Source organism: Siphateles boraxobius, unplaced genomic scaffold (genome assembly GCF_051911475.1).
Source record: "Siphateles boraxobius isolate OS27281-9 unplaced genomic scaffold, OSU_SipBor_1 85, whole genome shotgun sequence".
Lineage (NCBI taxonomy): Eukaryota > Metazoa > Chordata > Actinopteri > Cypriniformes > Leuciscidae > Siphateles > Siphateles boraxobius.
The window spans coordinates 65,001-80,498 of record NW_027509214.1 but is presented as its reverse complement, the minus strand read 5'-3'; the positions used below and the strand labels follow the sequence as shown (position 1 = coordinate 80,498).

Sequence of the window (15,498 nt, the reverse complement as noted above, 5' to 3'; positions counted from 1 at the left end):
GATATTATTCCTTCAATACATTAAGAATGATTTCTAAAACTTAATCATTATCGTGTTTGATGTGAACGGGCCTGTGTTTATGCAGTTATTGCATTTCACTCCATAGGAATCAATGTAAAACGGAATATGGATCCAGCCAGTAGGTTTTCTTCAAGGTCGTCGGCTGTGTTGACGTCGTTTCGAACTTTGCACGATGAAGATTCAAGTCCGAATGGTCATATTCCTTTAATCCCAAAATCTAGAGAGGAAAAGTTGCCGGGATGCCTTAATTCTCCCGTTCAGGATTCAGAAAGTTCTTCACGAACATCGTCGGATCCTTTTCTCGTGCACGTAACCCGCGTGGAGACGTACATCGACGACGACGAGGATTCGAAGAGCGTTCAGGGAAGGTCATGTGACCCCGAGGTACTAGAGAAGAAACCCGAGAGCCTCGTGGAGAGATCGCTCCGAGACGCTTCGGTTCTGAGTCGATCGGGAAAACTCAACCGGTCTCTGGATCTTCCGTCACGCGTGTCGAGCGAATCCTGGAAAGAGATGCGTTCGCTGAGCGTACACACGGTTCGAGAAGAATCGTTGACTAGCAGGAACGTGAGCAGTTGGAGACGATCAGTGCCGTTTTGCACACAAGATGAGGACGTTTCTATCGAGGATCAACAAGAAGGGATTTCGGGAACAGATCCGGATTCACAAATAGATCCTCAAACTGGAGATCCTCGAACTGGAGATCCTCGAACTGGAGATCCTCGAACTGGAGATCCTCGAACTGGAGATCCTCGAACTGGAGATCCTCGAACTGGAGATCCTCGAACTGGAGATCCTCAAACTGGAGATCCTCAAACTGGAGATTTTGAGACCTCATTCTCAAGTCTTCAGATTGAGACAAAACGCGTTTCAAAGACTGTTTCGGGAACGTCCCCTTCGGACAACAAACCGGACACCAAAACTGCTGATAAATACCAGATTCCCGCTTTGTTTAGCGGTTTACGTGTGCTAAAGAAAGGAGCGATCGGAGACGAGAGGGAAACGGTGTCAGAAATCAAACAGCGCGACACAGACCGAGCTCTCCTCAACCTCAAACAGAACGTCAACAAAGCCAGACTCGAACAGCTGAACGTCACCAATGTTACCAAAAAGAAAAACGAACCTAGAAATTTATCTGAAATCACTAGTTTGCTACAGAAAGGCCCCAGTGAGGACGCCGTGGACCCGAACGGAGAGACCTCGGGAAACGGTAGTAAACCAGCAACCGATTCCACGTACGATGCGTTAAAGTCCAAACTCTTCAGCTCTAAACCTGCTAAGAAGGATCAGGGGGAGACGCCGCTGGATCTGGACGCTGTGAGGAAGAAGAAGAAGAGCGATAAAGAGTTGCTGAGGTCCATCTTCCAGAGACAGTCCAGCAAATCTCCAGCCGTCGACATCAAGAGCCCTACCGAGGTCAAAGTATGTGTGATTTACGACAGCGATTAAAGTTCTTACAGGGTAGAAAGTTCTCTTTAGACAAAGCCTCGACACACAAGACAAAAACATGAAATGAACAAAAATGTGACATAAAAGCCACACTAGTCCTATTTATCTAATAGCAATCCTTCATTCATTATTCATTCTTTACTTCATGGTTTTGTTTACATAGTCACTGAAATGCATTCATTTTTAGCATCAGAATAATTTTATTATGTATATATATGAGAGAGAGAGAGAGAGAGATTTTCTTAGATTTTTATCTAAGACAAACATTTTTTGCTACGCGTCAGTGAATTAAACAGAATTTGTTTTTACCAGCAATAAATATTGTTTACAGTCTATGAATTTGTATTTTTTGCTAACAGCATATTTTGTCCTTATGGAAATAGAAGTACTTGGATGTAACGATAGGTTAATCAGCTACGTTAGTTAACACAAACATTGAATGGTCTTGCTTTATTATGGTTGATGTAAATTAGTACGTTTTTAAAATCAAAACGTTAATGCGCTTATGAGTAAATACATTTTTCACAGTATTTTATTAATATTGTTGGCAAGTAAAGTTTTATTCCCTCACCAAAACCATTAACCATTTATTCACTTTTGGTGTTTGGTGAGTGTTAATCTCAGATTCTTTGGTATACTAGTTTTTTAAGTGCTTTATTAATGAATTTACCTTTAGTTAGTTATGAGAGACTAAATATTAATTCTAAATTAAACAAATTTCCTGCTAACAGGGAAAGTTCTGGCAAGCTTCTCAAAGTTATAATCAAATGTTCTTCATATATTGTCTATTCAAAGTCATCTGGTGTTTAATAATGTTCTCTAGACATTAGCACAAAACCATAATGTATACATCATTCATGGAAAGTTTCAGTTGGATGTTCACATAACCAAGAAACATTTTTAAAACCTAAAAAAAAAAAACTGGACGTTTTGAACGTTTTGAAATGACATTTTCATGGGAACATATTTTTGTTAGCTGGGATGTTTTTTTTATTTTTAATTAATTAAAATCTCTTTTACAGGAGTGTCCTGGCCGAGAAAGGCAGCCGTGTTTGCATATACATTTATACATCAAAGTTACAACATACAAATAAAATATATAAACATAAGACATGCAATCGGTTAAAAACATGGTAACACAATATTTCGATGGTCCACTTTAAACATTCTACTAACTATAAGTAACTTTGCAACTACATGTCAATAAACTGTCATTAGAGTATTAGTAGTGTCTCTGCTTAATATCTACTAACACTTTATTTTGATGGTCCCTCAACACACTATAAGGAACTTGGCAACTACAACTTATTCTACTAACCCGAACCCGAACATCTAACCATAACCCAACAGTCTACTAATAATAATAATAATAATAGATTTTATTTATAATGCGCCTTTCTCAAACTCAAAGCGCTACAGAACAAAATACTCTATATGAGAGTGTTACTCTATAAATACTAATACTCTAATGAGAGTTAGTGACACGTAGTTACTTATAGTTAGTAGAATGTCTAAAGTGGAATATCGAAATAAAGTGGAACTGACCATTAATTTACTCTGAAGATTACAATTTTAATTTGACTACAAAACACCAAATTTTTCATCTCAGTCTAGAGAAGATTCCTATCAGAGGTTTCTGCATATTATTTTAACGCAGTGCAGTGATTTTTACTTTCCTCTGAGACTTATTTTCCGTGTTTCTGCTCAGTCTGAAGTGACGTCTCCATCGGACGGCGAGGACCGAACGCCGGGTCGTCTGCAGGCCGTCTGGCCGCCGCCCAAAGAGGACGGAGAGGAGAAGGTGGGACTGCGTTACACCGAAGCAGGTGAGAAGCTTTTATTATTATTATTATTATTAATGTAATCCCTTTATTTTCCTAAAGGGGTGGTATAATGCCCATTTTCAAAAGATGTATATGTTTACTGTGTATAATTTTTATATATTTGAGAAATATTTGCATGTATATACTATATAAATATTCAAAATTAATTTATATTTTATATATATATAAACAAATAAAAATTCTTAAATATATACATGCGTGTGTGTGTGTGTATGTATATATATATATATATGTATATATACACATACACACACACACACACACACACACACACACACATAATGTAAACACAAACTTTTATTTTGGATGTGATTAATCGTTGCACAGCCCTAATTGTATATTTATATATTTGTAAGTTGTGTTACTGCCATGAAACTAACCATCTCTGATCTCAGCAACACTTTCAAAACAGCTTCTTACCCATTAAAATATGCTATAAGAACGTTTTGATAATGTTCCCATTAAATTATGAAAATGTTATGCTCAAAACATCCAGTTTGTTCTTGTTATGAACATTTAGGGCAACATTTCATCATTCTTCAATCATTATGGGAACGTTACTTTTGAATGTTCTCTGAAAACAAGTAACATTTAAAAAATGACACACATCCAACTGAAACATTTCAGAAAAAACACTCTATGAACGATGTATAAATAATGTTTTTGTTCTAACGTTTAGAGAACATTATTAAAGACCAGATACTTTCAATAAACGTCCTATTAATGTTAGTGGAAGAACGTGTGACTTTGAGAGTACCCTGACAGAACATTAACTAAAGTTGTAGAGCGAGTGAAGCACATTGATGTGTTTTAGTTTTATATTTGTCCTGTGTGATTGTGCGGCTCTGTGTTGTGTGTCGGTGTCATGTGATGCTCTTATTCAGATGTAAAATTACAAATTACACAAACCCTGTTAATGGCTTCTGACTGGAAACACAAAACCAGCCGTACTGGTTCCTCCAGCTCTGACCTTAAACCAGGCAGGTCAACACACACACACACACACACACACACACACACACACACACACACACACACACACACACACACACACACACACACACACACACACACACACACACACACACACACACACACACACACACACACACACATTTGATTTCTTTATTTGAATCCACCAATCAAATTTCTTACAGAAAGGGTTCAAATATTCTCAGAGATAACACAGCTTTGACATTCAAGGGTACATAAAGCATCTCTTACGCCACACAGCAAGGCTGCCTATCACAGCGGATATAGAGCAAAAATTTGCCAGCTGTTTAGACTTTCCTTTGGGTAGCCCTGCCAGTCTCAGTCCACTAACAGCCGATTTGTGGACATGTCCCAGGCTGCCAAATATCAATGCCACAAACTTACATGAATAGCCTAGGTCACTAATCTTTGCAAGGAGGGGTTGGTATTTAGTCATTTTTTCTAAAAAGGCTATGTCCATATACAAATCCTAAGCACAACCTATTTCAAGGACTAGCACCTCCTTTCTATCTGTATCCATGAGCACAATGTCAGGGGTGTTAGGGATGTTTCTAAACAAATCATCAGAGCTGTTAAACCAGTCCGGTATTACTCGTGAATGTTTATACATAGGCATATTTTTTTGAAATATGTTTTGAACAGCACTTGCAATGAGATCTACAATACGGTCATGGCGTGCTGTGTATAACCCTTTGTACATATTACAGCCATTTACAATATGGGCAACTGATTCAAGGTGATCAGAGTTAGGATGCATTATGCAATGTGGATAGTACTTTTCAGGGTACCATAATGCTAGATTGTATCTGGTTGGTAACACCTGTAGTCTGGCCTTGACAGTGAAGTAAAGAATATACGCCCCTATTGCATGATTTCTGTGAATAGAAATAGAGGTAGAATGGTCAGCAAAGTCAAGACATGCCAGTTTTCCCTGCATTTTTAGTCCAGTCCAGTGTTGTTTTGTGTCCATCTGTTTGATGTTCATTAAAGATCTTCTTGCTGTCGTGCTCTGTAGTGTGTGTTGTGTCTCATTGTGACAGACTGTGGCCTTCACAGTAACAGATGGGTCTGTGACCACTGCGTCAGATACCTCTGGTGCGGTTTGTGAGTTGCTTTGTGTCCACTGTAGTTTAACTGCCAATCTATTGCACAAGTCGTTTAAGTCCAGCCAGTCTGAGCGAACTCCGAAACCTGCGGCTTGTGTGTCCAGTTTTGTGTGTCACACACACACACACACACACACACACACACACACACACACACACACACACACACACACACACACACACACACACACACACACGAGCTTCAGAGAACATATCAGTGCTCGTCTGAACGCATACATTGAATCATATTGAAAAAAAGGTTAATTTCACTGTGTTTCTATCTTGTTTTCAAGCACAAATATCTAAATATTCTTAAATCAAGATTTTACTGAAATGATATTAAGTCTCGTTTTTTGGAAAATGAAGTAAGTTTGTGCTTAAAACAACAGTGGTGTCATTGTTTTTACTTTGAATTAAGATAATTTTTCTGACCCCATTTGCAGATATTTCTTGTTTTAAGCAGAAACTCATTTTTGGTTCATTTTCAGAAATTTGGATATTTGTACTGGAAAACAAGACAGAAATACTGAGGATGAATTTTTTTGTTTTTTTATTTCACCTCATAAAACTTGCACGGACTTGAATTTAAGTTTTATGAGCTCATGCAAATGTGTTAATAGTCAGAAAGAATCTGTACGTTAGCATTGAGCTTTAGCTGAATATGACTAAAATATCAATGCTTTTAAACACATGTTTCCCAAAGGAAAGAACAATCATAATGTTTCCCAGCTTCTTTGAAGCATAGTCTGATGTCACAACAACCCAGCTGACAAAAATATGTTTTAACGTTCCCATTAAGTTATGAAAAAATGTTAAATATGCCCAGTTTTAAAAAGGTTTTAAACATGTTTTTTTTCTTGGTTATGTGAACGTTAAGAAAACATTACTTATAAATGTTCTCTGAAACAAATAATGGAAAATGAACAAAAATGTTACATAAAACCCACACAACTCTAAGATGAATATACAGTCCTATTTATCTAATAGCAATCACTCATTAATTATTCATTCTTTACTTCATGGTTTTGTTTACATAGTCACTGAAATGCAATAATTTCTAGCATCAGAATAATTTTATTATTATATAATTTTTTATCTGATTTTTAAAGGTCCAAACAAACATTTCAGAAAGTTTCATTATTTTTCCCGTTTGTGTATGTCATGTCAGTTTTATTTCTACAGCGCTTTATACAATACAGCTTGTTTCAAAGCAGGTAAATAACAGAATCAATGATAATATAGTAACTCTTCATCAGATAAGAGACGAACTCAGCTTGTGCTGATCCAGTAGTGTCATTATTAAGTGTGTGTGTGTGTGTGTGTGTGTGTTTCCTCAGAGCACCAGGCCGCCCTCCTCCAGCTGAAGAGAGAGAGTAAAGAAGAGCTGGAGAAACTGCATGTAAGTGATGAGAAGTGCAGTACTGCTAGAGAACACTAGGTGTCCCGAGAGGCCGTGTAATCGAGCGCTGAGACCGTCTTCTCTTTCACACACACACTGCTGTTTCTGACTCACATCATGCGTTATTATAGACAAACATACAAACATATTTATAACTTTAAACGAAATATAAACAATTAAACACACAATATTTTTGTCATTTTGGCTAAATTATATTATACAGTAGTCAACATTTGAAGTGGATCAAAAAAGTTCATCAAAGAACGGGTATTATTCAAAATTCATGTAGATCAACTTTGATGAAAGGTTTTGATCCACTTCAAATGTTGACTACTGTATATTACTGTATATATAATGATATATTCTAGCTATCTTTAATATAATTAAATAAATGATTATTTTTTGTTTAGTTTTTTTAACATGAACAACATCAGTCAAAAAGGAAGTTTTAAGTTTTAATAGTGATGTTAAAGTTTTTACCCACACCACAGCTGAACCCCGCCCGCCATATAAATAAGTACATACATAAATAAAAAAATTGTACAATATAAAAGAAAATTTCTTAAAACAGCACTAAATATTTATAAAAAATGTATAAATTTTTAAAAAATAAATAACAAATACTCAGATTAATAAAAGGTTGTCAAATATATATATTTTTTGATTTTACAAAGATTTTTCTTTTTATAATGATTAATATTTTTAAAATATATATATTTTATTTCATTATATAATATATATAATCGTTTCTTGCAGAAACAACATAGATTAAATTAAATTAAGAATTTTTTTTTTAACTAATACAAATGACAAAACACAATATTATATATATCTATCAAAATAAAAAACAACGTTTTTAACAAATAAGAAATATTATTTATTTTATTTATAACTTTTTACCAAAATAACTAAAACTGAAATTAAAAAAACCTGTATAGACATGCGTGTGTGTGTGTATATATATATATATATATATTAGTATAATATATACAATATAAATGATTCATACACTAAAGGAAAAAAAATATATAATTTAATATAAATAATTATAGTATCATTGAGATACTACTACAGCTTCTTTATATTTTCTTTATATAGTTTTCAGTTTAATTTTAGTTAAAGTTTTAGTAATTTTATTGTGTTTTTTCAGTTATATTAGTTTTATATATATATATATGAAACTAATACAACTGAACAACTGAACTGAAAAAACACAATAAAATTACTAAAACCTTAACTAAAATTAAACTGAAAACTATATAAAGAAAATATAAAAAAAAGCTATAGTAGTATCTCAATGATACTATAATTATTTATATTAAGTTATATATATTTTTTCCTTTAGTGTATGAATCATTTATATTGTAGACCAGGAACATGTATTGAGTGAGTTCTTCATGTAACGGGAGACGAGATGATAAACCTGATAAACTCAGTTCAGTTTCGCTCCTGCTGTCAGTTTAGCACTAAATGCAGATTTACTCGAAGGCTCGATGCGCCAAGTTACGAGGACCGCTCCCAGCAGTCCATTTGCAGTCTGTACAATATAATGTTTTATCATTTTTGAAAGTATATAAAACCACCGAGAGCCGATGTGGAAAATCAGTGACGTAGACGAACGACTGTTTTACGAGCACGACGTCACGAGAGCCAGACTCCCTCAGGATCAACACTTCTGCAACGCTTTTGATCAAATAAATGCAGCTTTAGAAGCCAGAGAGAGTTATTGTGTGTGTATATACACAGTCAAAATTAAATTGAATCAGACACCATTTCTCACATTATCAGTTTATTCGCTATAGTTTAGAAAATGGTAGTAAAATATGAGCAGAACTCAGAGTTATTAAACCAGTTGATATTTCCCTGGTTTTGTCCGTCCTTCTGTTAGACTCTCACACATGAATTATGTTGAATATCTGTCAGCTGTTAAATTTAACTACACAATTAGATAATACCAGTTTAGCTCAACCAATCACCAAGCAATGCTTCATGTTGTTCAGTCTGTGTGTAAAAAGGTGCATTAGTTATTAAAGAAAAAACACTTCAGCAAAACATGATCAGCTCAAAGTGTCCCAATCATTTTTGGTCTCAAATTTGTATAAATGTTACTGGTAGTCACCGTATGAAGAATTTGTGGGTATAATATGTCACTTTATTTTTCTCTCCTAACTTACATAAATTATCTATAGTGTCCTGCACACACTAGTAAAAAAATATAAAAAATGGTGTCTGAATAATTTTGGTTTGACTGTGTGTGTATATATATATATATAGTCACATTCAGCCCGTCTGGCAGAGAAAGCATCTCGTTCTCATAAGCACTCTTGCACGCTGCAGCGGGTTAATGTATTTCTAGTGTTTAATGCGGTGACCTTTGACTGTAAACGGTGATATTGAATGTGAGGGCAGTGTGAAGGAAAGCCTGGATGTCCTGATGGACTCCAGATGCTCCTGGCGGCTCCTCGAATGAAACAAGATGATGTTTTACTTGTGAACGCGTCTCGAGATCTCTGTGAAGCTGCGGTCGCACTCGCTCAGGAAAACCCTCCATCCTCTCTGACTGAAGGAAGAGGGTAAATGTGCCGCGTTACTAAACCATTACTGCATAACCAACGTAAACCATTACAAATGACACGTGTGATTTGCTGTTTTTGAGTAAATTCAGTGTTTCTTGTAGATGATAACCTGCTAGATTTTTATACTAAAATATATTATATTGCTTAGCAATGCACAACTAGTGGTTTTCAACTGTGCAGTTTCTAAGATCTTCCGATGTTCTTTTTATTGTCCATCCAGGGTTTGAAATTAACTTTTACACTCACCGGCCAATTTGGCTTCTAGATTTTTAAGTTACCGACCATTCAGAAATTCTACTAGCCAGAAAATAAAGAAAAGAAATGAAGCAGATTAACTATGTCACAGCATACGTATATTTTTATATATATATATATATATATATATATATATATATATATATATATATATATATATATATATATATATATATATATATAACCTGCTGCAACATGCAAGAGTGCTTATGAGAACGTGTATATATATATATATATATATATTATAAAATTTGGATTGCATATATTAATTTCTTATTAAAACAAAATCCTGCCATCCAGCATCTCCTCCCTTCCGCTTTCATCCTTCTCACCAAAAATATGTCTATGTATAAGTAAGTAAACATAAAAAGTAACACGCCAAATTGGATAGTGATTTGACAGCGTTACCCGCCACAGTTTATTTTTACCCGCATTTGGCGGGTTATAGGGTGTTAATTTCAAACCCTGCTCATGATGACTAATAGTAATTGTAATTTTTGCATGTGTATGAATCCAGGCAGATTTCGAGCTGCGGCTCTTCCAGGTCCGGGGCGAACACGCGGAGGCCGTGTCCCGGCTGCAGTCGCTCATCGACGGGATCCAGCGGGAACAGGCGTGTGTCTCCGTACGCGAGCGGGGCGAGCTTCAGGAGGTGTGTGTGTCCACCGAAGACGACCTGCCGCCCAAAAGCTTCCGCAATGTGTGTGTCCAGACCGACCGCGAGACCTTCATCAAAACCCCAGAGGGTGATGACACAAAACCACTGAACTCCAGTTCCAGCCTGCCCAAAAAACTCAACCTGGACTCCATTAGTGTGAGTTTAGGTGTGAGTCCAGGAGCTCCGCCTCCACCTCCTCCTCTTCCAGGTAGCTCCGCCCCCTTCCCTCCTCCACCCTTACCTGGGTTTGCACATGCCCCGCCCCCTCCTCCTCCCCTTCCAGGAGCACAAGCTCCGCCCCCTCCTCCTCCCCTTCCAGGAGCATATGCCCCTCCCCCTCCTCCACCCCTCCCAGGAACACAAGCTCCGCCCCCTCCTCCTCCCCTTCCAGGAGCACAAGCTCCACCCCCTCCACCGCCCCTCCCTGGGGCTCCTCCCCCTCCCCCTCCTGGTCTCCCTGGAGCCCCGCCTCCTCCACCAATCCCGGGCTTCGGCCCACCGCCTCCTCCGGGTCTCATCTGGTCTGGATTCGGACCGACGGTTGAGAAAGCGCCTCGTAAACCTGCGGTGGAACCGGCCTGCCCCATGAAACCGCTTTACTGGAACCGCATTCAGATTCAGGACAACAAGTAAGTCCTCTACACCAGACACAAGAAATGTGTCCTCCTTTCTTCTGTGAAACACAAGAGCAATATTTTGAAAAGTGTTTTTTCATTTTTTTTTATTTTTTTTTTACTATACAATGGAAGTCAGTGGATTCTAATGTTATTTGTTTTCCAAGATTCTTTTAAAAATATCTGCAATTGTGAAAAAAATAATTTGGAAATACCCCCGAGAAACTCTGGCATTTCCCCAAGAAATGTTGTTTCACTTGCACTGGGAAACGCAAAGGTTTTGTGGGCGAACGCATACATATTATATTTCCTCCAATCTTATATTTTGTCCATCATCATTTCCCTTAAGGCGCTCAGTACTATTTGAACTTTAGTATTTAAAGCTATTTGCACATGCATCTGTGTCGCGGGCTCAGTGAGCTTCCGCTGCGTGTTCAGGTGCTTACATGAGCAGCTTTACGGGCATGTGTTACTGTGAGAGGGATTAGAAAAGGATACAGTGATTCTTCACCGCACACGCCTGCAGTAAATGTTACAGTAGTGCTGTAATATTACATCATTACAGTCACGCTTCTTAGCAATGTGCTTTCCACAATACATATCGTTCTAAAGCAGCTCTACAGAAAGTGCATCCGGAGTTTAAAACAGAAGCAAATAGAAAATAATTGGCACAGCTGCTGTTCATAACATTAAGCAGATAATCATGTGCATGTGATCTGATATAACTGGAGTATAAGGTTATGAGGGGCATTATGTGAATGCTAGGTTAAAGAGATGCGCCTTTAAACTGGGAGAGTGAGTCTGAGCCCTGAACATTATCAGGAAGGCTATTCCAGAGTTTAGGAGCCAAATGTGAAAACGCTCTCCCTCCTTTAGTGGACTTGGATATACTAGGTACGACCAGAAGCCCAGAATTTTGTGACCTTAGAGAGCGTGATGGATTGTGAGGCGATAGAAGATTACTTAAATACACAGGAGCTAAATTGTTTAAGGCCTTATAGGTCAGTAGCAATACTTTATAATTGATACAGAACTTAAAAGGTATCCTATGGAAGCTTGTTTCTGCCACAGAATAAAACATTTTGAAAGATAATTGCGACTTTTAATCTCTCAATTGCGAGTTTATATCTCACAATTGCGTGTTAAGTCAGGATTGCGAGATATAAACATGCATTTCTGAGAAAAAAAGTCAGATTTCTGACTTTATAACACGCAATTGAACTTTATATCACTCAATTCTGACTTTATAACATACAATTGCTTCTGCAATTCTGGACTGGAAAAAAGTTAAAGGCACACTATGTAGGAATTCTGTTTTTGTCAAACTAGAGTCGCTGTAGAGTACTTGTATTTAACATGTCGTAAATACCACTCACACAGAGCGTCTCTGCACTCACGGCCTCTGCACTTTATAATAATAAAGTAGCCGTCTGCGTTTGATGGCTTATAATGTTTTTACATGATTGCAGCTAAATTACAAGTAAATTGCGAATACCCTAGGCCTACTGTATAATTTCATTTGAGTTTTTTGTGTAATGTATATAATCAATAAGATTCATGTACGTCGCATTATTTCGTAACAATGTCTGTTATGATGTCGTTAGACATGATTATTGCAATTTATCATAATAGTTTGCAAGTTGCGCTCATATAAAAAGTCACATAACCATTCCAATAACGCCGAAGCTGTTCAGTTAAGCTAAAAAAAAAAAACTGCATAGTTCCCCTTTAAGTGTGAGATAAAGTCGTAATCAACATTTTATTTTATTTTTTCTGTGGCGGAAACAAGGTTCCATAGTAACCGGTGTAGGGATGTTAAAATTGGTGTTATGGTCATATTTGCTTGATCTACTTAGAACCCTAGCAGCTGCATTTTGGACTAATTTTAGCTCGTTTATTGTTAATTGCATATTCCGAAGCTCAGTGACGTTTCTGAGGTGGAAAAAGGCTGTTTTTGTAACATTTGAAATATGATTTTTGAAATAAGTTGCTGTCTAATATAACTCCCAGGTCTTTAACTGTAGAGGACAGAGTTACAGTACATCCTTCTAAATGCTAATTGTATTCTAAGAGATTCTGTGTACAGGTTTTTGGTCCAATATTTAATATCTCAGTCTTAGCTGAATTTAATAGAAGAAAATGACAGGTCATCCAATATTTTATATCTTTAACGCATCCTGTCAACTTAGACAATTTAGAGAATTGATCTGGTCGTGATGAAATGTATAACTGAGTATCATCGGCATAACCGTTGAAACTAATTCAATGTTTTCTTATAATATTACCAAGTGGCGTCATATATATTGAAAATAGCAGAGGGCCGAACACAGAGCCTTGAGGCACTCCATAATTTACTGACGTTATCTTAGATTTTTCACATGAATAACCCCAGAAGCGCGATTCTTTCCACAGCAATGACGGACGGGTTAAATATCACTGTAGTAATATCTGTATTATGTAACATATGTCGCCTTAATCAAAAATGTTAATTAACTTCAGCATTACGTGATACTATTCCAATTGGATTTCCGTCATTTTTACAGATTATAAATTGCATTTACCTGTGAAAACAAACCTGGAAAGAAATTTGATTTGATTTGAGCAGAAAACTGAGAGATTATTTGTGCATTCCAGTGAATTTTTAATGGCATATATCGCAAATTAAATTCAGGAGAACAGACCACAAATGTGCAGTATATGTCGTCCTTTTTCATACTTTTACAGCGGATTGCAAAGTGAAAAAAGAAAATAATAATGAGGAAAAGAATGCAGCGACTGAAAAGAGCTCTTGCCATAGATATTCTTGTTATAACATGCCACGTTAAAATAAGTGTAACGTTATTCTCATGATGTCTGAAAATAAATCATGAAGGAAAATTTACAGCTCATCCAGTCAAACTGACGGATCAGCTTTATTTGTAGTGCAACCTTATGATTTGAAATGATTAGTTTCAGCCTTTTTGAATGGAAGTTCCCCGAACCGGAAGTGCCACCCATAACTCAAAACGCAGTAAACACGTCAGGAATAAGGTGGATAACGGAGTATCATTGGCATAACCGTGGAAACTAATTCCATGTTTTCTTATAATATCACCAAGTGGCAGCATATATATTGAAAATAGCAGAGGGCCGAACACAGAGCCTTGAGGCACTCCATAATTTACTGACGTTATCTTAGATTTTTTCCCTTTTAAAAAGACAAAATGGTAACGGTCTGATGGGTACGCTCTAAACCAGCTTAATGCCTGTCCCTGAATACCAGTGTAAAGTTTTTCCCTCAGGATAAAGGAGTGGAAACCAGACTGTTTAAAGACTCCCTCGTACACCATCGGCCTGTTTGTGTGTCTCGTGTTTCTCAGCAACGGAAGAAACCAAATAATTCTCATCCACGATACTGGAGTCTGAGAGAATCTTTCTAAAATACTTTAGATCAGTCTTATCAATTTCAGTGTCTTTATATTCAGTTTTAATGGAATCACAGCACAGAAATAAACGTTAAACGACTGCAACATTTCACATCTGTTCCTCCATCAGTGTTATTTTAAGAGCGTTTGTCTCATGTTCTTAAATACTGATCCATCACTGCTGTGTGTGTTTTACAGTAATAACACACTCTGGAGTTCGCTGGAAGAGCCCAATATCATAAACGCCAAAGAATTTGAGGATCTGTTCTCTAAAGCCGCCTTACAAGCCAAGAAGAAACCGCTATCAGACACGTATGAGAAGAAGAACAAAGCCAAAAAGGTACGTCACAGCCATGACGAATGACTCTGATATCTTTGCTGGGTTTATATAATGGTCAGTGCTTCCTGTAAAGATGCTTTGTGTGTTAACATAAATACATAGTGTTTATAGCTTGTAATTAAAGGAACTCACATTGTTTTTACCACTTGAGGGGGTTTCAGGCACATCATGTGTCCCACTGCCAAACATAACCTTAAAGTTGTCATGAAAGGGAAGTTGCGCTGATCTTTTCTTCCCTGTTGTGTCATATATTCTGGAACAAGAACAAATGTGGGCGGGGCTTGATTGTGTCTGCGGGGAATTGATTGGATGGTTGTGGTTTGCTATTGGCTGATCTCATGTGAGTGACAGGTTGCCCCGCCCACATCATCAGAGAAGAGTATTACAACAATAATGTTGTGCACCCATAAATCATTTAGAATAAACACTGTAATATTTCCATTAAAAACTAGAATAAAAAAATTTAATGATTTAAAGTGCATGAAACTACCTTTAACAGCGGCATCATGTGATGACAATGTGTTGGTTTCATAAAGATCATTGTGCTTTGGAGTAACTTATCAGTGACATGCAAGGAATGAGGGATTTACTGTTAGTATTTGCGTTAAATAAGCTTATTTTGAGCTCTTATTCCCCATAATCCCGCTGTGCACTATTGTTTAGTGGTGTTTTGATCAGATTTACAGGTTACATATGGGGTTTTAAAAGACAATGTTCTACGATATTTTATTGATTTAACGATGCGGCTGAGATTTATGGTGCATGTACATTAACTGGCTTTCATTCAAGTCAGTTATTGTGGTCAGGCAGAAATTACTCTTTCAGCAGTGTGTGTGTGT

At 36.9% G+C, this 15,498-nt stretch overlaps 1 protein-coding gene across 3 annotated transcripts in view; it reads left to right on the top strand.

The window, feature by feature from the left end:
• The window catches only part of LOC143731072 (formin), a 96,971-nt gene that overhangs the window by 22,426 nt on the left and 59,047 nt on the right, over positions 1-15,498 (top strand). For 2 of the 3 annotated variants that reach the window (XM_077221733.1, XM_077221732.1), the window contains exons 2-6: positions 107-1,443; positions 3,179-3,296; positions 6,751-6,812; positions 10,161-10,930; positions 14,518-14,659. In XM_077221733.1, the coding sequence (XP_077077848.1) occupies positions 127-1,443; positions 3,179-3,296; positions 6,751-6,812; positions 10,161-10,930; positions 14,518-14,659 (2,409 nt within the window). In that variant the 5' untranslated portion in view covers positions 107-126. The remainder of the gene's footprint in view (positions 1-106; positions 1,444-3,178; positions 3,297-6,750; positions 6,813-10,160; positions 10,931-14,517; positions 14,660-15,498) is intronic. The other variant, XM_077221731.1, reaches the window with a different exon arrangement.